Source organism: Vigna radiata, chromosome 6, assembly GCF_000741045.1.
Source record: "Vigna radiata var. radiata cultivar VC1973A chromosome 6, Vradiata_ver6, whole genome shotgun sequence".
Taxonomy (NCBI): domain Eukaryota; kingdom Viridiplantae; phylum Streptophyta; class Magnoliopsida; order Fabales; family Fabaceae; genus Vigna; species Vigna radiata.
In genome coordinates, this window is record NC_028356.1 from 37166671 (window position 1) to 37189324 (window position 22654).

The 22654-nt window shown below is 31.0% G+C and overlaps 3 protein-coding genes across 3 annotated transcripts; 2 read left to right on the forward strand and 1 right to left on the reverse strand.

Moving 5' to 3' along the window:
- Window positions 1-2937: 2937 nt before the first annotated feature.
- LOC111241899 (BTB/POZ domain-containing protein At5g66560-like) lies at window positions 2938-6325 on the forward strand. Its single transcript, XM_022782627.1, has 2 exons — window positions 2938-3168; window positions 5399-6325. The coding sequence occupies exon 2, from the start codon at window positions 5489-5491 to the stop codon at window positions 5948-5950; it is 462 nt and encodes a 153-aa protein (XP_022638348.1). The 5' UTR covers window positions 2938-3168; window positions 5399-5488; the 3' UTR covers window positions 5951-6325.
- A 2731-nt stretch (window positions 6326-9056) lies between these two features.
- Window positions 9057-10465, forward strand: LOC106764731 (histone H3.3). Its single transcript, XM_014649089.2, has 4 exons — window positions 9057-9211; window positions 9765-9841; window positions 9930-10020; window positions 10107-10465. The coding sequence occupies exons 1-4, from the start codon at window positions 9140-9142 to the stop codon at window positions 10275-10277; spliced, it is 411 nt and encodes a 136-aa protein (XP_014504575.1). The 5' UTR covers window positions 9057-9139; the 3' UTR covers window positions 10278-10465.
- A 4229-nt stretch (window positions 10466-14694) lies between these two features.
- On the reverse strand, window positions 14695-16733 carry LOC106764091 (aldehyde oxidase GLOX1-like). Its single transcript, XM_014648312.2, has one exon. It carries the CDS (start codon window positions 16640-16642, stop codon window positions 14873-14875), a length of 1770 nt encoding a protein of 589 aa, XP_014503798.1. The 5' UTR covers window positions 16643-16733; the 3' UTR covers window positions 14695-14872.
- Window positions 16734-22654: the final 5921 nt, after the last annotated feature.

Here is a 22654-nt window from a genome sequence, read left to right on the forward strand (position 1 = left end):
TTTATTTTTATTGATAAAAATATAAATTTTGTGATAAAAAAGTTGTTTTAAAAAACTTAATTATTATTTTTTTATGTGAACAATTATTTTTATTAATATTTTATTATTAAATAAAGTTTTTTTGACAAGATGAAACAATTGAACTGAAATTAGAGAAGATGTAAGANTAGATACAGTTCTCACAGTTAACTGAACTGTAACTGTTATCAGTTTAGTTTTTAAAAACTGAACCATAAGATATTATACTGAACTGTTACTAGAAATGGATCAGTTATTTTTAGTACAATAGAGTACAGTTAACTGCAGTACAGTATAGATCAGTTATTTTTGCCAGCCCTAGTCATATTGTGTCAATTTCCTTATTGTTTGTCATGTTATGCTTTTCTCTTGTTCTTTAAGTTCTTAAGGTCCCTTGTTTGTGTAGAACCATTCATGTGATACTTGTAAAAGATACTCCAATTGTAAAGTTAGTGGATAATTGATATTTTAACAATTAATGATGTGATGCATGTTATGTGCATGTATATGAAATTCATATCTTAGACCTTTATTCATAGTGTTTTTATGAGCTTTTACCTTTTTATCGACCTAATAACGGTCTAATCATACCTTAACTAACATTAACATGTTGATTCTTTATTACCATTATTAATTTAAACATTCTATAATCGGTCAGTCGTGTCATTCGGTCGATGTAGTTAATCACAGGGTATTTCCCAAAGGTTGGCCCTAAGTGGGCGACCAAGAGCAGTCAAATCAAATGAACTCCCCGAGTAGTCGCCCAATAGTACCAAAAAACCTAAAAAGTGATTTTATAAGAATATCTTACTTTCATTATTATGTACGCTTTGTTCGTTTTGGGATGATGTACTATACACGATGATTTGAGTTGATGAAATTATGGTTTAATTTACGTTTGTTTTCATGTATTTCGAAGCGATGATTTGCGGGATGCATAGATATTTCATTTTTAATTGATAGGAAAGATTTAAGAGTGATTATAGTGAAAAGACATTTTATCCCATTTAATTACAACTGTCAAAATGGGTCACAGTCCACAGGCCAACCCGGTTCACCACGGGTTCGAGTTGGGTTGGGTTTGAAAAAATTGTATTTTTTTATGTGGGTCAGATTTCAACCTAGCTCATTTAAACTTAGCTCATTTAAACTCGGCTCATGCAGATTGAACCCGTGGTGGGCCAGGTTTGCCCACCAACCCACTCACCTAATTTTATTTTATTAAAATTCAATTTTAATTTTATAAAAAGATATTTATTATTTTTTGTGCTTGAAATAATTATTTAAGATCCCTATTTGTAAAATCGAAGTAAAATTTGTTTAGATTTAAATTATAGAAATTTTATATTTTTTTTTCTAAAAAAACTTGCATTTAAGTGAGCGAGTGAACCAACCCGTTTACCCACTAGTCCGTGGTGGGTTGAGCCGAGTTTGAATTTTTCTGACTCGCTAATAAATGAACTGGTTAGGTTGACTCACTAAGTGACCAACCCGTGATCAGGTCGGGTAACCTGTTTTGATAGTTATACCAAATGTAACACCCCGATTTTCGAGATACCACGATGTAAAAATTTTCACAAAATATTTCGATAAAACAATTCTTTAAGGCAATCAAACTATATTTGAATGAAAACACGAAAACAAAACATAATTATAAACATTGTCTAAAATTCTATAATATCATTGTTACATAAAAATATCAAGTCTGAAAAGTTTTAAACATAATAAGTAATTAATCCCAATATAAAAATCCCAACTTTTGTCAACTACATCGATCCGGCCTTTATCTACAACGCCATGTACTCCCGTACATCGTAATTGAAAACCACAACCACAACATGCAAGGGTGAACAACCACAAATATCATAATATACAAAATATCATAACATGTTAAACACAAAATAATATAACCATACAACATATTCCATCGCAATGATCGATTCTAATAAACGAGGAAATCCATTCCAACTCTGAGATTGGTTGATTTTAATAATTATAATAATGAAATTAATATTAAGTATAAATAATCAAAAATAATAATTATATTTTTTTTATTATTCTGTGAAATCTTCACAATGCTTTTATTAGCTTTCACACGTAATCGATTAAAATTTCAGTATAACCGATTAAAGCTTCTATGGGAACATCTTATAATATTTAATTTACAATTTAATACATATATTATTCAATACATAGATTTTTTTTATATATCTTCAATTTTTTAATTATAATAAACTAAGTATAATTTGATAATCTTCATGTTTTATCAATTAAAACATTTTTTTAATATAACACATTAGTCAATCATTAACAAACCTTATTTTAAAATTCAATCTCAATCACCTCTAAATATCTTAAAAAAAAAAACCCTACATAATTTACTTTCAATTTTCTTTAAATTCATCTACTCTCTCAAGGGAGAACACACCCTTAATTTTTTGTTGCTTGATATTTAGTAAAAACTCTATAATTAACATTAATTATTATATAATATTTATGCATAACATTTATTTTAAACTAAATTATGCAACATTTATATAAATGCTAAGTTTTATTTAAAAATGAAAATATATTTCAAAATATTAATTACAATATGAAACCATATTTAATATAAATTATAAAATTTAAAATATTTTATAAGAATATTATAGAGATTTTAAATTATATTAAATCATATTAATTATACATTAAATTTTATAGTATTATATGTCATTTGACATTACGTTATACTTAAAATAAAATTATATTTTTTTTATAAGTATAACATCAATATGTTATAAATATAAACTTCATTAAATTATTAATTACAAATAGAATTTTGTTTCAATTAGTGATAACTTGATCTGTCCATTTATTGATTTCCGCAACATCAGTAAATACCCGCAGAGCACAGAGCTTCTGATCCGCAAGCTTCCAATACGAACAAAACCTCGAGTCAGGACCCAAATTAAATAGCCGTTGCTGGCCCAAATACTTGTTGTCAGACAGATTGGGCCGAAGGATCATTAACCGGCCCACAAATTCGAGACCTTGTAAAATTCCATATAACCACAGCCATCCATTAGGTTTCCGAATCAGCGTGCTCCGTCCCGTCCTATAAATTGAAGCTACTTTCATTTTGTTCAGTAAAACCCTAGTTTTCGTTTACAGGTTCCCTCTTCTCCACCTTTCTCTTTATTCTTTTCTCTCTCAATCTGTATGTTTTGTCTCTGTGCTTGTTCTACAAGACGCCAATTGATGAATCTTTCGAAATGTTGAGTACTCAAACTTTGATTTGAGTGCGATGAATACTTTTCATTGAATAGGAAGATCTGATGCCGCATTCGTACATTTCGATTTTCTTTGCCGCTTTTTTATTTATACTTGTGCAACCTTCTTTGTTTTTTCAATCATTATTTGAAATGGTTTTAATCACTGTTTTTGTCAATCTTTACGATAGGCAAAGTTTGTATCTGATTAATTGGTGCAGTGGTCAATGATGCAGATATCATAACTAGCTGAAATGCGATTTTTCGCATTTTTGTGGAAAATTTTGAACTAGGACGGTCTGAGGCTACTGAATCCGATTTAAAATAATGTTTTCTTTTTCTATTGAATTGTCTGTGTTTTGATGTTTATCATTACCATCATTTGTTACTGGTTGTCAATCTTCGAATTAAGCAGCGCTGTGGATGATGAGAAGTATGAAATTTACAGTTATCCCTGGCTGATATAGCAGGTGATGAAAATTTGTAATCTGACGCAGTCTTGCTTCCAAGAAGTAGGTGTTTTAGTTTGTGATTGCAATTTTTGTGGTTGGTCGTGGTTTTTTTTGCCTTTAATAAAATTCCTTATTATGAATCATTATTTTCTTTAACTTAACAGACAGTTGAAGTCTTTGAAATCTGGTTTTGAAATATGAACTATTTCAATCAGTATTGAATGATAACTTTGTATTTATATGACAGGCAATCTAATAAATTACAATTAACATACTTTAAGCATTCAATATATTCCGACTCCAACAAAAAGAGTTTGAAATATCTTATAACTCTTCAACATTTTACATATTGTTTGTTTATTTTCAATGATTATTCTTTAATCACAAATTTAATTAATTTACTAATACCAATTAAAATACTACGTTTTTACATAGATATCTCACTTTTATCATAAAGTGCGTTTGTGATTGGTATTTGGTAAAAATGAGTTTAAATATTAAAGGTTCCTTGATTTCTATATATAATTATCAATTTTAAACTAAATTATACAGATTCTGGTCTCATTTGCATATTAAGATATGTTTAAAAAAATAAAAAATTGTTATTAAAATATTAATTATGAATAAGAAATCATATTTAATTTAAATTATCAGTTATTATTAATTTACATCATTTATAATATTTTATAATATAATTATAGATACTTTATAATTATATTAAATATTTTTAATTAGAGATTAATTTTCTTAGTATTGTATACTATTTGATACCATTATATATTTAAAATAGTGAAAGATAATATTAGCATATTATAATTATAAGATATTTTAATTTGTTTTTTTTAACATCTCATTGTTCTTAAATTCTCTTTACAATTTTACAAGTAAGAAATTCCAAAGACCCACACCTTAATAAATTTTGACTTATTTGTATGGAGAATTTTTGTTTTCAGAACAGAAACAAAAATTTGTTGTTCTCATGAACCAATCCTAAATTTTATTATTACGTGATGATTACGTGATTGTACTCTGTAATGAATGATGTCAACTTAATTTTGTTATTGAATTATGCCAATATGGATGAGTTTTTAATTGATGTGATATTTTTAATATAGTTTTTCATAAATTTTAAATAATATTAATAAATATAATAACTTTATAATATTAATAAATTATATTTCGCACTATTATTTGAGCATACGAACAAAAAGCTAAACAAATGTTTTCTTCACCTTGAAAATTTTGTATTCAAGAATTTTAAGATACGTATATATAAATTTTGTATTTATTTAATACTATAAATTATAATTATTGTCTCTTCTTACATTCATTTTTAAAATATATATTTCTGTAACAAACTTTGAGATGATAAATAATTTTTGTATTGAATCTTATAAGGTTAATTAAATACAGCATGTATTTTATCATAAAATTATTCACATATCAAACATATAAAAATTGAATAATTTATTACAACATTATATTTAATTAGTCTCATATTACAAAATAAGTTTAAGATTAAAAAAAGGCTTAATACCTTTGTTAACTAATCTCCTTTTAGTCTATTTGCAACAGTCTCAATTTAGTCACAATTTTTGAAAATATGTACACATTATATCTCCGTTAAGTGATAGTAAACGGCGTTAAGTGTTGTTCACGTGGTGTTATTTTTTTTTTAAGTGGCAATTGGGATTTAGGGATTTTGGTTCCTCTCAGAGCACGTGCTCAAGAGCCTTAAGGACTCCATCAAAACCCTAAAATCTTTCCTTGATGCTTATGGTGGAAACGCTTGGAATCATGCAGAGGTGTGTTGATTCTGTGGTTTCCAGAGCTTCGTCCGCGGATCCTGCATTGTTCGGATGGCCAGTGAGTGACGCCACTACTGCTTCCAAACAGGTCCTCTGGAATGGAATTGACGGTTCAGGAAGAAGAAAGGCCGGCACCGGTCATGACGATTCTTGGTTTGAAGATCTGGCGCTTTTGCGTTTGCCTCTGTTCAAGAGATTGATTCTTGCGATGAAAACTGCGGAGCTGAGTCCTAAGATTATTGAAACATGCGTGATGTATTATGCTAAGAAGTACATTCCTGGTGTTTCAAGATCGAATCGGAAGCCATTGCCGTTACCTTCGTTGTCGTCATCCGTTGCGACAGAACGTAGCAGAAGGAGCTTCTGGAGACGCTGGTTTCAAATCTTCCACTTCAGAAGAGTTCGAAGGCCGCAACAGCGATGAGGTTTTTTTTAGGATTGTTACGAACAACGAATATACTGAGCATAAATAGTCGCTAGAATCAAAAGGGGTTGCGTTAAAATGGGATAGAGATTGAGGTTGTAGTTGTTGGGTTGTGAGTGTGAAGGGAATAAAGAGATAATTGATGACGACGATTTCGATTAATAGCCCATAGACAAGTTCGTCATTTGCTCTGTGTTTGTTTGGTCTGAATATATTGTTTAAATTGATTGGTGAGGAAGGAATTACGAAATTGGTGTTGGTCAGTGGTAATGGATGTCACATTGGATGCTTAAAGGCTCCTAGTTATTGATATTTGGTGGTGCTGCCATTTTATATTGTGTTTTTTATCATTGTGTTTTCCACTCACTCGTCTGATTCAGAGATGCACACATTATTGGAGATGACTATGGTGGTTTACGGAAAATAAATTTTCCAGGAAAAATAAAAATTGTAACGATGACCCTTTGTGTTAATGGAGGTTTTAGTTTAAGAGGAAGAAAGGGTGTGTGTATGGGGAATGAGGGTTTGAGGGTGGGAATGGAAAGGAAGCATGGTCGGAGGAGTGAGTGATCACTGATTGATTGAGGGAAGAAGAAGGAACACCGCCACATGGATTTAATAATTTTAAAACATAAAACAAAAATACAAGTCAGCTCAAATTAACGTCGTCTGCTACCACTTAACGGATGTGATACAATGTGTTCATATTTTCAAATATTGTGACTAAATTTAGACTGTTGCAAACTTGAGGACCAAAATAAGACTAGTTGACAAATAAGAGGACCAATAGAGGTATTAAGCCTTAAAAAAAAGAATTTGAGAGCGAAAAGGTAAAGAACAATGGAGAATGGTGATGATACTTGAGTTTTGTAACGCATCAAAAGTGCATTAGAGAAAACAATACCTAGACACAAAAAAATAAAACTGATTAGTTTTAGAAACCAAAAGTAACTCAAGAACACCCAAAAAAAATATAAAAACAAACGAACAAATGAAAGACCATTCAGAAGGAGTTCAATCCACGTCAATGGTGACAATGATGAGACATTGGAGGCAATGACCACAACGTTTGGAATCAATGCAGTATTATTAGCCAACAGGAGGGGTTCGAGAGTAGTAAAGAAACATAAAAAGAAATTGTTAAGGATTTTATGAATTTGTACTTTTTCTTACCACTCTAAAGACATATTGCCCTAGTTATTTTAATAATCAGAGCAATATCTATTGTTTGGTCTCGATTCTCCTAACAACCGATGTCAAAAACATTGTGAAATATTTAAAAGATAAAAGTTTTGGAGCCATTTCTAGCTTTTAACTCACCTTTGGCCTCTGTTATTCGTAAAATCGAAACAAAAGGAGTTTATGACATCAGTTTTCTGAGCAACCAATATCACAGGATCCCTTTAGAATTTGAACAGTCTAAAGTTCCTTTTGGAAGGTACAAAGTCAAAATCATATGACAACAGTTCTGTAAAGAAACAAGACGAGACAGTAAATCATGATAAGTGTGTAATGAGTTGAAAAATTTAAATTTGTTCTTTTATAACCCATCTTTGGGCTCAATTGTTCATTTATCAATGCTAAAAGGGATTCCTAACAAAAACTTGTAAACTTGTAAAAATTGCAAGATGTCATTGCACATTTTTATGTTTTTGTTGAAATCAAAGTCTAAGCACATTAGAAACCTATTTTTGTATTAGTGACACTTTGATAAATTTTGATATATCTGTATGCAGAAATTTTTGTTTTTAGGACAGATGCAAAATTTATTATTCTTATGAACCAATCTTAATTTTTACGAGTATTAGATTTTATGATTATGTGAGTTCACTTTCTAATGAATAGTACATGTCAATTTAATTTTATCATTTTAGTTATTACAACTTTTGTTTATAATATAAAATACACAAAATACACGTATTTATATATTATAAATTTGTCTTATTTTTAACTAATGCGAAAATTTTAATATATTTATGAGATATAAGTGTAAATAGCGTTTCCATAATGAGTGACACACAGTAAGTTAAAAGAACAAAACTTCATTAAAATATATTTTAAATGACCTGCTATGATAATTAAAAATATGAATTTTAAATCTAAATTAATATTAAAAATGAATATAATAAAATCTTAGCACGTTTATGATAAATCAATACTATAATAATAATAACATATTATTAACTAAGTAACCATATATTTAGTTGATATATGATATAAAAAATATTTATGATATCAATATATTATATGACCTTGTGAGATTTAAACAATCCTTCTTTAATATATTTGTATATTAACACTAAAGTGAATATTAACAAATATAAGTAGCGATATGCAAATAATTTTATATATCCAATAAATAATACATATAATTAAAATATGTTTCACGTATCATTATTATAATTCTTTAAAATAAATTTTAAATCCATCTTAATATAAGTATAACACGAGTTTTACATTACTTATATATTTATGGGTTAAATATGTTGTTAGTTCTTATATTTTGGGACAATTTTGATTTTAGTCTATTTTGAAAGTAAAGTACAATTTAATCTCTTTAGAAAACTCTGATTTTAATCCTTTTTACCAAATAAATATATTTTGAATAACTCGAATATATCAAAGTGCACAACTAAGTTTGTTGAAATAGATCAAATTATATTTCACACTCTAAACAAAAAGCCAAACAAATGTTTTCTTGAACTTAAATTCAACATTTAAATAAATTTGACTTATCCTAATAAGAAAAAAGTATATACACCTTATAAAAAATAGATACAACACTAAAAAGTTTGAAAATAAATTAATTAATTTCTTTTAAATATCAAATTAAAATAATGTAATACTATATTTTTGTTTAGTATTATAGTTTGTGTTTTTTTGGTAACATAAAAACGACACAGGGGCTTAGAGAATAGAAGTTTTAACGAAAGAAACACAAATGGTGCACGCTGGCAATCCTTTCTTTACGCTCCAGCCAATAAGAAACGAGCACACGGATCGCGATCATTAATAATTAAATATATTAAAAGTCCACGCTCGCTTATCTCTAATTAAACCGACCTAACCCTCGTATTACACACGCTTATATAAATACATAAATCTGTTCTCTTTTTTTCGTATCTAAGACATTATTCGTTTGCGTAATCGAAATACCAATTTTCTCTCTTCACCTATTTCTCTTCTCCCATGGCTCGTACCAAGCAAACCGCTCGCAAGTCCACCGGTGGAAAGGCTCCAAGGAAGCAGCTCGCCACCAAGGTATTTGATTTCCTCTTATTATCACGTTTTTATCAAAGTCAATTGCCTATTCTTGTTCATTAACGGATGTTTCTTTTTGAAATTCAATTGCAATCTAGGGTTTCTTTATGCTAGGGCTTTTGATTTGACGTTTTTGAAAGTCAATTTCAGATTCCTGTTGACAAAGAAAGGGTTTTTCAAATTCAAATGCAATTTAGGGTTTTCATATGCTAGGGTGTCTGATTGTGCAAATTTTTTAATTCAATTGCACATACCTGTTGACAAACACAGGGATTTTCAAATTCATGTACAATTTACGGGTTTCCTATGCTAGGTTTTCTGGTTGTTAAGTTTTTCTGATTCAATTGCATATTCCTGTTGTCAAATAAAGGGTTTTTCAAATTCAAGTGCTATTTAGGTCTTTCGCATGCTAGGGTTTCTGGTTGTTTCGTTTTCCAGATTCAATCGCGTATTCTTGGCGACTGACAAAGGGTTTTTGAGAATTTATTTTTCCGATTACCCGATTTCATGATTTTGAATGTTAATTATTCATTAATTCGCGATTTTATTGTAGGCTGCGAGGAAATCTGCACCGACTACCGGTGGCGTGAAGAAGCCCCATCGTTATCGCCCTGGAACCGTCGCTCTTCGGTAATTATCGCCCTTATCAGAAATCATGGTGTTTCTCTTCGTTATCTCCTTTTCTAGTAATATTGATTTATTCCTTGATTGATTTCAGTGAGATCCGTAAGTACCAGAAGAGCACAGAGCTACTGATCCGCAAACTTCCATTCCAGCGTCTGGTTCGTGAAATCGCACAAGATTTCAAGGTTTGTTCTAATTTGAAAAATCAAATCGTTCATACTTTTACCCATTTGGTAATTTCGTCATACTGAATATGTTTGGTGTTTGACAGACTGATCTGAGGTTCCAGAGCCACGCAGTTCTTGCTCTTCAGGAAGCCGCTGAGGCTTATTTGGTTGGTTTGTTTGAGGACACCAATTTGTGCGCAATCCACGCGAAGAGGGTCACCATTATGCCTAAAGATATTCAACTGGCTCGCCGTATCCGTGGAGAACGTGCTTAGGCCAATTTTATGAAGCATTCGTATTTCTTTGTTTCGCAGTATATTTCTTTCTTTTAGGGTTTTAGTTTTTTCTGAGTTTCAATGTGATGTACAGAAGATACAATATATCATCTAGTTCTTAGCATTTCTACAGCGTAAAGACTGATGTTTGACTAATACAATCTCGTTATTAGATTTTCTTTTAAATACTTTTAATTGGTTCTGATTGTTTTTTCAGCGATTTTAGTTTATTCGTCCGGAATTTATTTTTATTTAAACAAATTATATAATTTAGTATTTGTTATAGATATTAGATTGAGATTCTTTAATGGATACACAACTTTGTTTATTGCAATTTGCTCCTTCTGTTTAATTGAGTTATTATATTATTAATTAAATAGAATTGACTTCATTTATTTTTCCTAATATGATCGTATCATTATGTTTTTTTTTCTTGATCTACTTTTTGTTGTTTTTTATGGATCACGTAGGTGAAAAATATTATATTGACCAAAAATAATTGAACTTTTTGAAATCATGGGATGAAAAATATAATATACTTTTAAAAATAAATTACTGTATTTAATGTGCATGAAATAAAAATGGAAAAATTTGTTAATGTGGTTAGTTTTGAAAGAGAAAAAGGAAAAGGGGCCTACATGGTCTGAGGAACATAAAAAGTGAAGTTTTTGCAGAATAAAAAAGGAGAAATTAGTGAGACCCGTGAATGAAATTTGAATGACCCGTGAAGTGAATCGGTGTTTATATGAAGCACCCGTGAATCTAAATTCAGACACACTCATCCACAACATCTTCTGTCACAAGCCACCCATTCTATTTTTCAATTCCAACCATATTAAAATAATCTTATATCCTTTAATATATGCTTAGATCATAATCTTTTAAGACTTTGTTTGAATCCGTGCTTGCAATGTTAGAGATTGGTGAAGGATACTTATAGTAATTTGCAATAACTGATTTGCTTCATTGAAATTTAAGGAAAGTTACCTGTAGTATAATCGAGGGATTATTTAGACATACGTAATCGATTATATTATTACCTTTAAAGATTAAGTTTAGAAATTTTCAAAGGACGACTATAATTATCACATGGATTTACATATTTGATATGCTTTATTTATAAAAATAAATATTTTTTATGCGTTGTTTTGATTATGCAGTCAAACTACCATCCGCACCTACACAATTTATCTTCTTGGACGTTCGGTCACACCTTCCATCTCTATGTCGCCAACTCTGTTCAATCAAGCATTGGATCCTTCTTCCAAAATATGCCCGACCGAGTACCTGTCAAAGGTCTTTCGACGCTCAAATCAGTGCATTGTTCACTCAATAAAGGGAGAACAGGAATAAATGTACAGTAAATATGAACCAGCTACCTCATACCTTTGACCTCTATAGTTTTTGTCATGGGTTCGTAATTAGCAAAATCTTAATCACGGCCCAATGGTGACCCAATACCCTTAATCATGTCTTACCTTAATCCTGCTCTGATGCTTTGGTCTACGATCGCAGCCGAACGACCTACCTAGGATGGTATTGGAACGATACAGATAAGGTTATCATATCACCGGCAGGAACACACCGCATCTCCTACCTAGGATGGTATTGGACAAACGTCCTTATGGAGATATCAGATAAAATTGGATCGATACAGACAAGGTTAGCATGTTACCGGTGGAAAGACGCTGTACCCGCGTCGAAGATGTTTACCGAACGTGTCATCTGGTCCTCGAGATCTCGTCACGTATCATCTGCCCCTACGGATACACATGTCTATATAACTAATTATATCTTTATTATAATTGAATTTCTGAGGAGTTTGGGTTATATATATGAAGTTATGAATTAAAATATAATCAATTATAAAACTTTTGAATATTATTATAGCTACTGATGAAATATACTCAAGCAATCGTTTATGAATGGTTTTTAATCAATAATATAAGCTAAAAACATTTTTTTTTCACACAGTATATCATGCTAATGGTGTTATTATCATAATAAATTATAGGGTTAAATATGTTTTTAGTCCGGTGATTTTGGTTTTAGTCTCTCTTTCAAACTAAGGTACAACAATTTTAGAAAACTCTGGTTTTAGTCATTTTTACCAAATTTTTTTAACTATTTATTGTTTCAAGCACGTTTAATTATAGCATTTGGATTTTTTACACTGTTTGACACATTTTTGCTTCAATGTTAATTGAGCGTTTGAAACAACAAATAAAGTTTAAAAAAATATGGTAAAAAGGACTAAAACTAGAGTTTTCTAAAGTTGAAGGACTAGATTGTACCTAGTTTGAAAGAGAGACTAAAACCAAAATCGCCCCAAAATATAGGGACTAAAAACATATTTAACCCTAAATTATATAAATTATTTGAGTTTAGACAAAATTAATCAATTAACTAACCTAATTATAATTAATTATTTACTTTTTTATGTAACTGAGTTACTACTATTTAATTTAACCTAATTTTATATTCTTCAATTATTTTATAGAAAAAGCCAACTAAAATTTGTTTTTTCTTTTTTAAACCGATCCATTCATTTTATAAAGTTGATAATTTTGTTTTTTTTTTCTCTATTTTTTACCCAATACAAATAATGTCGTTTTTTACTACAACTTTCTTCATTGACTGTTGTTTTCACCCTTTTATTTTCCATCATCCAATCTAAAAAAAGCCAAACTAAAATTTAATTAAAAGACCATCCTTGTAAGAATTATGATATTATATTCATACAGAGAGAAATGAGTCTGGCACACTGCTATTTATTGAGTTCTGCAGTGAGTCTAACTATGAAATTTTGGTGGTGTCAGTGTCTGGTTTTTTGGAATTTGGAATTGATTTCTGAGAAACTCCATACATTGAGATAATATTTTGTAATTATTGATATGAGGAAATTGTCAAAACAAACGCAAACAGATAATATTTGGAGATAAATGGTTTGGAATTTTCACAGTTTAAGCAAACTGTGATACAAACCATATCATATGTCATACCACTTTTGTTTTCTTTTCCAAATAAACAAACTTTCATAAAATGCTTCATCAATTCTTTCATCCCTAAAGTGTATAAAGGACATTGTTTCTACTTGTAAATGAGCTTTTGGAAATCTGAATTCAAATACATAAATAATTTATATTATTTTAGAAAAATAATATCAAAATAATAATTTCATAAGTTTTTATTTTTATACAATAATTTTATCAGTTTTATTTAAGATAAAATTAAACGTAATTTAAGATTGAATAAACTAATATAAAAATATTTATGTTGGTGCTTTTAGTGTTGATAATATTTTTTTAAATATTTTATTAAAAACACATAAGTCTAACAATTATTATAGGCTGTTTGTTTTTAATGAAGATTTATTTTTAACCCAAATATTCGATAATATGTTTAAAAGATTGAAAAATGAATGGATTATGATAAATATTTTTTAATTAGTTTACGTGACCCCTTCTTAGTTGTATATGATAATTGACAAAAGACAATTTTGATTAACCAAACTCACTAAATATAATCAGCTTTTGAATGTTATTATAAATAAAAAATAATAACATTTCCAGTGTAAGATCAAAGAGGATTGTACATTTCTCTGATTCAGTCTGTTATTTAATATTGATTTAAATCAAATTAAGCTTCTTTTAATCACAAAAGCCAGATACACGTCCTATTGATTTAATTGATTTAGATCGAATATATATTTTCAGGAAATAAAACTTTCCAATTTTTAATAAAAAACTTTCATAAACTTGCAAATTTGGGGTCACTTTCATTGTTTACATAATTGAAATAGTACAATAGAGATATTTAGAGATTTAAAATACCATTTAAACCTCATTTTATAATACACTCTTTAATATATGATACTTTTAATATAATTATAATAAAAAAATTTAACTTAGTACAAATTTTCATGCATTTAATTATATTTTGAGTGATAATATTTTTAGACACACATTTTTGCATTTGACATTATCAGTTTTGTTTTTTGGTACAGATATAAAAGTTTAATTTTAATAATTATTGTATTCCTACAGCCAAATAAATATTAATATATGTCATTGTATGATTCCTGTTATATTTTTTATAAGGTTTGGTGCATTTACGTGAAGAAATCTGTACTACTATTATGTTCATTGTTTCTTATTGCAACATATGCTTCTGCCAACTTTGTCACTGTCGTTTTTAGAGTTCTGTTTTACACATCACATGACTGCAATTGTTCTTGTTCATACTACAACCTACTGGGCGTGATCTTCAATGTCAAACATGCCCAGATAATACCTCACAGTATAATATTTAAAAATAAAAAAGTACTTTATCATTGATCCACAGATCCACATTAGGAATATATAATATGTATATTAAAACAATAATATTTTAATATTTATTGATTACATTACACTGAAATTTAAACATTATCTTTATATTAGTCACGGACATTTTCCAGTGACCACACCAAATCCTTCTATCCACATGCAACTAGGATGTCATAAACTTCTAGTTAATATTACTAGAAACTATACACAAGCAATATTATAAGGTTTTATAAATATGAATTTCTTAGGGTTTTGTTCTGATAAGGATTAAAGTATTTGGATCCAAATTCCTTCACTTGGAATTTCCTGGTGGACCACAAACAGTAGATAAAAACCGGGTGGTGCAAGAACGGGCGAACCGGGTGTTGTCACCTCAAACTCAAACGTCGTTGGTCCATCAACGTTTGTCACGTTGCTGGGTTCCAGCACCAGCATCCTCTGATTCATCGAAAAAGAGTGCGTGTTGAAAGGCGGCGCCAACACCGTCACCCGCACCAAACTCCGAACCAAAGACCCGCCTGCCACGTCGACCCGAACCTTCACTGTCTGCCCATAGGCTACCCTCGTCCCCGACACCGGACCAACGATTCTCGGACGCACATTCTGAAACGCCGCTTCTAAATACGGCGGTGAAAACGCTTCCACGCTGAGCTCGGTGGGAAAAATCACGTGCGAGAAATTGTACCCCACGTGGGGGTTACTCCCCGCAACCAGAACCCTCCCATCACGAACCAAAATCGCAGTTGAGTGATACATTCGAGGAGTGTTACTGGCGTTAAGAATCTCAAACCTCGACCCCGGATTGTTATCCGGGTAATAAACTAACGGAGCCAGAACCGGGTCGCGCCCGTATTCCCAGCCAGCGCTTCCGGAACCTGCCCCGTTAATAATCAAAACGTTGCCGTTTGGAAGGAGAAGCATATCGCTCATGAGTCTACCTTTACCTCCGGGCATTGTCTCCACGACCCAGGTTGGATTCGGGTCGGTTATTTTAATCCGGGCACAGGTTGTCAAAGCTCCGATAAATGTACGCTTTCTTTTGGCTTGAGTATAAGCCCCTCTCGGGGCTCCGCCACAGATTAAAACCTCAGCTTCGGTAAAAGAAAAGTTTGGGGTTTTACTGCGTAAGGGTAAGAGAACAGCGGAACCGGTGCTGGGGTAACACCTGGGGTCGTTGCCGGGAATGATGGGGAACGTTTTAACGACGGCGTTTTTGGTGTAGTCTAAGAGAATGGCTTTGTTGTTGGCGAAGATGAAGAGGGTGCCATCCACGTTGAGGAAAACGAAGGGGTAGAGGTTGTTTTCTTCGAAAGGATCTGTGGTTTGAACGAGGAACGGTAAGGAGTACGCGTTTTTGGCTGTGGCGTCGCTTTTAGGGTAAAACTCGTAGTTGAATTGTCTTCTGCCGCCGATGATGATTTGGCGCCCGTCCGGGAGTTTATGGTTCGTGGCATACCAGCGGCGCACGGCGAGGCCGCCGGGGATTTCTTTCCAGTCGCAGGTGGCGCAAGGGAAAAATGTTCGCACGACTCTGTCGCCGTCGTTGAAGCCGCCGGTTTGAACCAGCGTTCCGTCGGCGGCGACGGAGGCGGAGGAGCACCATATGTTGGTTTGAAGGAAAAGGGCGCGGAAGGTGTTGGAGGCGACGTCGTATTCGACGGAGTGGGCAGTGCAGTCTGTTTTGACAACCCGTTCGTTGGGGTCGTGGCGGCAGCGGCCGCCGGGGAGGGACAGGTTGGAGAGGCCGAAGTCGGTGCGGTCGAAGATGAGGATAGTGTCGGTGTGGAGGAGCTGCATGTGCATGGCGACAATGCCGATGCTTTTCTGAAGAAGCTGCCACTGGCCGGAACCAGCGGAGACGACGGCACATGGCGGCGGGAGTGTGACGGCGAGAAGGAAAATTGTGAAGAAGATTGAAAAAGGTTGTCTCATTTTGTTGATGTATGAGGATGAGTTTGGTGAAGTGAGAATAAGTAGTGAAATGGTGAGGTAATAAGGACGAAGAATCACCATCATGAATATTGAATGAAGAATCATGATGATGATGATTGAACTCAGCTTTGAAATGTTTGTTTTCAAGCCTTCTTCTAGCAGTAGAAACTTTCAGTTTGGAAAAATAATATTTAATACACGTAAAACCTTTTAGTTATTTAAAAAAAAAAACATATAAAAAATTGTTTTGTATTAAAATTTTATTATTATTTATAAAATAAATATAAAAATGAGTCATTTAACTATTATTCTTCTGTGTTATATATACGCCTATTGTTTTTCCTTATCCTCTTTTCAAGACATAAGCTCTTTTTTCTTACTGTTTTGTAAAAAGTAAAATAAAAAACAATTAATTTCTAATTTAATCATAGTTATTAATTTTATTCGAATTTAAAAAAAAAAATCTTTAGTTGTTAATCTTTTTAGTTTAGTCATTTAACTTTTTAAAAACAATTTAGCTCTTTATCAATTTGCTAACTTCTAGCTTGACTATATATAGTGGTTTTAAAAAATGAACTTAATTATCAACGGAAAGAGAAATAACAAATGATTGATTAAAAATTAAATAATCAATAAACAGTCAAGAAGATCAAAATAGATGTTTTAAAAAAATTTAAAACTAAATTAGATATTTTAAAAAAAGAATATAAAATATTAAATTTAATGTTTTTGAAAAATTAAAAGATTAGATAAAAAATAAAGTCTTTTTAAAAATTATAATAAAATGAGATGAACAACTTAAGAATTAAATCAATAAAAAGTCAATAAAAAAATTATAAACTGCTGTTTCTCGAATGGAGTGTAATTGTTTCAAAATGGTAACGGGTTGCACTATATGAGATAGATGAAGAAAGAACTCAAACGAAAAAAAAAATTGAAATTAAACGTAAATTGACTTTTAGAGATATTTGAGTTAATAAAAAATAATTATTGTATTTTTAAAAATAAAATAAAAAGTAAAATAATAAATATAAAGTGTATGTAAAAATTTATTAAATTTTAAAATAATACTATTAATGAGAAAATTGAAAATGGTGATGGAAAATGTGTGAAAAATGTGATAAAAATTAGACAAGAGAGGAGATATATGTAGGGATGATACTTCTCCATTTTTGTCACGTGGACATTGTAGTTTCATTTATTATTATCTTTTTGAATAAAAGCCAATAATGAGAAAAAACAAAAGAAATAAAACAATGTTAAATAAAAATAGTTTTTTGTTTGGAAATATTTTTACTTTTGAGATTATACTTTGAATACAGGGAAATGAAAAGAATGAACAATGTCTAGTACTTATTTTTCTTTTAATAATTTCCTTTTTTTTCTCATCTCTTTACCTTTATTAAGAGCCAAAAAAAGAAAAAAAATGGTTTTTTTAATGGTATTTAGTGTTTGATATCTTACTTTATTTTATTATAATTACAGGTATTCACACAGATGAAGTATAGGTCATATCTTACTGGTAGTGACAGAAATGAAAAAAAAAAAGTATACATAAAAGACAAATATTTTTCAAATTTTATATAGTATTGCTTGTACGCCACGGTTTTTGAAAAAAAAAATTAGACAAGCCTTTTACAAGAAGAAATTATTATTTTTAATTTTTTAATTAAAGCAGATCAATAATTTGTTAAAGACTAATCAAGAATATTTGATAATAATGTTATGATAAGAATAAATAAATAAGCATTTGTAATAAATACTTGCACGCATATGGCATGAGAGTCTCCACCGCGAAGTTCATAGGTCCACCTTTTGATCATACAGCTTCTCTAGTCAGTCTCTTCCACTCTGTTCTTTGCTTGCATTTGTCCTTAAGCAATATCGATATATATATTTTTTTATACTTATTTCATATATGTAGTATAAAATATAAAAATAGTTATAGAAAAAAAAATGTATTTAAAAAAAAGAAAATAAATAATAAATAATTTCAAATAAATATAAAAAAATTATGTATTAAAATATCATTTATCTTTTTACTTTTTCAGACACTTTTTGTACATTATTTTATTAGAAATATGAGATCTTTCTCAATATTTTAGGATAGGAAAACGTTGACATAAATGTATAATTATTTTAAATTTTAAATATAGAAAATATTGAGATTGAGGCTTATTATTCAAAACATTCTACTAAAGATCGGATGAGTTCTTTAATGATTTTTTATTATCCAAGTTACGTCATTTGCTCTCTTTTTTTTTTATCCAAATCGTGTGGGTAGGAACTTGATGCTAAAGTCACTAATATAACCGATCGGTTAGCACAATAAGCGATACATATAATACGCATAATCCATAAGTCATATATTTATAGTAGTTGTTATTGGCCTTTACCTTTTGTTGGCTTAATGACAGCTCAATCACATCTTAATCTGCATTAGGAGCTTAATGTGTCATTATCACTGATAATTTGACCATACTGTTACGTCATATTGGGCACAACCTAGGTGGATGGCTTGACTGGTCGGCTTGGGTGGACAACTTGGCTGGACGACCTAGATGGTCAGCCTGGGTTATCGACCTGGGTGAACGACCTAGGTGGTCAGCCTGTGTGGATAACCTAGGTGGTCGACCTAGGTGGTACTTGGTGCCAAGGGAGACTGTACGGTACACAAGCCCCTAAGCCTGAGCATGATGTTATTATGCGAAGGGATTGTGCACATGTCATTCCTGACGAGGACATATTATTCGGTTGGCTTTTGTCTCTGTGCACTTTTTGTTTATTGATCAAATTGTGTTGTTAGAAGACTATAATCGGTTGTGCCTTTGGCGATTGAGTCAGATAGGCTACTAATCTTACTTGAGTTACATGTTGTGGAGATCCACGGTCATCAAATTTCAATGAGGCTAGTCGTGATTCCATTGGTGAAGATCCATAGTCACTGACCTTTGGTGAGGCAGACCGAGATTCTTTTGGTGAAGATCCACGGTTACCGACTTTCGATGAGACTGACCGAGATTCCTTTGGTGAAGATTCACGATCACCAACCTTCGATGAAGTCGATTGGGATTCCTTTGGGGAAGATCCGCGATCATCGAACTTCGGTGAGGTCGATCGAGATTCTTGCAATGCCATGGGTGACCGAGTTGAGGCCAAGGTATGGTCGAACAGTTGAGGTCGAACACCTTAAGCTGGACACTTTAGTCCAAATGTGGTTGAGCACCTGTGAGGCCATGAGTGACCGAACAGTTGAGGCCAAGTTAAGACCGAACAGTTGAACCCCGAACAATTGAGGCCAAGATTGGGCGAGTACCTGAGGTCATGGGTGGCTGAGAAATTGAGGCTAATATTAGGCCGAACACTTGAGGCCCAACACTTTAGACTAAGATTGGGTGAGCACTTGTGAGGCCATGAGTGACCGAACAATTAGGACCAAAGTAAGGCCGAACACTTTAGACCAAGATTGGACAAGTACCTGTTAGGCCATGGGTGGCGGAGCAGTTCAGCCCAAGATAAGGCCAAATACTTTAGGCCAAACACTTTAGACCAAGATTAGTTAAGTACCTTTGAGATCGTGTGTGGCCGAATAGTTGAAGCGAAAATAAAACCGAACAGTTGAAACCAAACACTTTATACCAAGATTTATCGAGTACCTGCAAGACCATGAGTGACTGCAATTAAGGCCAAAGGCCAAACGGTTGAGTTGTATTATACATATAGTGAAGTATAATAAATTTTTAAAATAAATGGTTTAAATTAAATATAAAAAACAAATTAGAGGATGAAGATTTGTGTATCAATGAAGGTTTGTTCCTTAATTAAACACTCCACACATTGTAGAAGTAAAGAAAGGAGATACGTTACATTTATTTAATGATATATTATAGAAATATAATAATCACAAAAAATAAATTTATGTATTTATAAAGAAAATGTCAATGTACAGATGCAAAAATACAATTAAAAAAAATATTATTTGACACCATTTCCTACCATTGACAAATCTTTATAGAAAAATTTAAATTTAACAAAAGTAATCTTTTTGTATTTAAAAAAAAGAGAGAAAAAATAATTAAAAATAATATCAAGGGAAAATATAAGTTTTGTTGGTGTTATAATATCATTCTATATCATTATTTAATAACAATGACATGCAAAAATATAATTAAAAAAATTATTTGACACCATTTCTTATCACTTGACAAATCTTTATAGAAGAATTTTAATTTAACAAAAGTATTATTTTTGTATTTAATAAAAAGAAAAAAATAATTAAAAATAATATCAAGGGAACATAAACTTTTTGTCGGTGTTACAATATCATTTTCTATGTCATTATTTAATAAAGACTATTCGCTTATTGCTCACTAAATTCTAAAACTCTCTTGCTCATTGAATTAAAAGAGTGTATACTTATCCTCGTATGGAACTAAGGGATGTTTTAATTTTACTTTTAATTTTAAAGACAAATAAAATTTACAATAATTTTTTTTTCAAAAATTTAAATCACATGAATTAAATTAATTTTAAATTTTAGATTGATAGAAAAAATTTAACTCATGCATGTGTTTTAATACAGTATTATTATTATTTTCAATTTTTTTCTTATGAATCTATCGATTTTGGATTGTATTCTATAAATTTATTTTGCTTCTTTATAATATTTTTTTTATTCATGTGAGTTCATTTATTTTTTAATTCCATATGAACATAAATAACTTAGTGTCGTCAAAATTAATTTTAACTCGCGAGTCAATCCGGTTCATCACGGATTTGAGTGAGGTTGAATGGGAAAAAAATGTAATTTTTTTATACAGATTAGTTTTCAACCTAGCTCACTTAGAACCTGGCTCACCCGGATTGAAACTGTGGTGAGTTAGGTTGGCTCACCAACCCATCTAATTTAATTTAATTATTTATTATTTTGTGTTTTAGTATTATTTGTTAGTATTTTTTTATTATATTGTAGATGGGTATGTTTCAAGAGAGAAAAATATTATAGATTTATCAATTCAAGACTCTAATATTATAAAAGGACAAATGATACGAAAATTATCAATATTCAAAACTTATTTGTGTCAGCTTTTGCGTTTGTTTTTGGATTACACTTGAATTGTATAATATTTTTTTTTATTTTGAATTGTCTTTGAAATTTAACATCATTATAGAGTTAAATTTATTACGATTTGAATTAAAAAAATTATAATTTTTTTATTTAAAAAAGTTATAATTAAGTGAGCCAGTGGGTCAACCTGTTTAACCCACAAACCCGTGGTGGGTCGAATTGGGTTCAAATTTTTTAAGTTTGCTAATAAGTGAGCCGGGTTGGGTTAACTCACTAAATGACCAACCCGTGGTGGGTCAGGTTGGGTTGAGCCGAGTTACCCGTTTTGATAGTTCTAAAATAACTATTGTTTTATGTTGTGGTGGTTAGTGTAATAATTACTTTAGCAACTCCGTTTTCATTACACTAAAGTACACTCTTTGTGATAAAGAAGAACAACAAGAGAAAGAATTTATGAGAAAAATAAATTGTTTTAAAAATCTTGTCCAAGAAACTTGGTGTACATGACATTTGCTTTGGAAGTAAATTCAAGAAAATATCATATACATTTAAAAACATTCATTATAGAAAACTAATATTTTCAATCCATGAACAAAGTCTTTCTTTTTTTTTCTTAGGGAAGATAAAAATGACTAAACTTGGCAGATTAGTTCAGACAATTTGTCCTTCCTAAATATTTTTTTAATATGTTTTTTTTTGTTTTTTTGTTAGCCTAGTTCATCTCAGTCATTTACCACCTCGTTAATCATACCTAACATAACTAGTACAGTCAACACAACTAGTCCATCTATCCTGGCTATCTCGACCACCTCATCTATCCGTTCATTTTGTTTATCCCAACTATCTCGTCAACTTGTTCATCCAAATCAGTCCAACCATCTTGTCAGCTTGTTCATTCAAATCATCCATGCTAAACTGGTAAGCCATTCAACCCGTCCATCTCATACATCTTACCCATCCAGTCATCTCAATCCATCTTCATTAGTCTGACCATCATGCCAACCCCGTTAGCCCAACCAGTCAATATATCCTAGCCGTTAGCCCGTCCA

Bases quoted from the DNA above. Each gene is read 5' to 3' on its own strand.
- LOC111241899 (XM_022782627.1), top strand. From the start codon at position 5,489: ATGCTTATGGTGGAAACGCTTGGAATCATGCAGAGGTGTGTTGATTCT.
- LOC106764731 (XM_014649089.2), top strand. From the start codon at position 9,140: ATGGCTCGTACCAAGCAAACCGCTCGCAAGTCCACCGGTGGAAAGGCT. The intron at 9,212-9,764 runs GTATTTGATTTC...ATTTTATTGTAG, and splicing joins GGAAGCAGCTCGCCACCAAG to GCTGCGAGGAAATCTGCACC. The intron at 9,842-9,929 runs GTAATTATCGCC...GATTGATTTCAG, and splicing joins CCTGGAACCGTCGCTCTTCG to TGAGATCCGTAAGTACCAGA.
- LOC106764091 (XM_014648312.2), bottom strand. From the start codon at position 16,642: ATGATTCTTCATTCAATATTCATGATGGTGATTCTTCGTCCTTATTAC.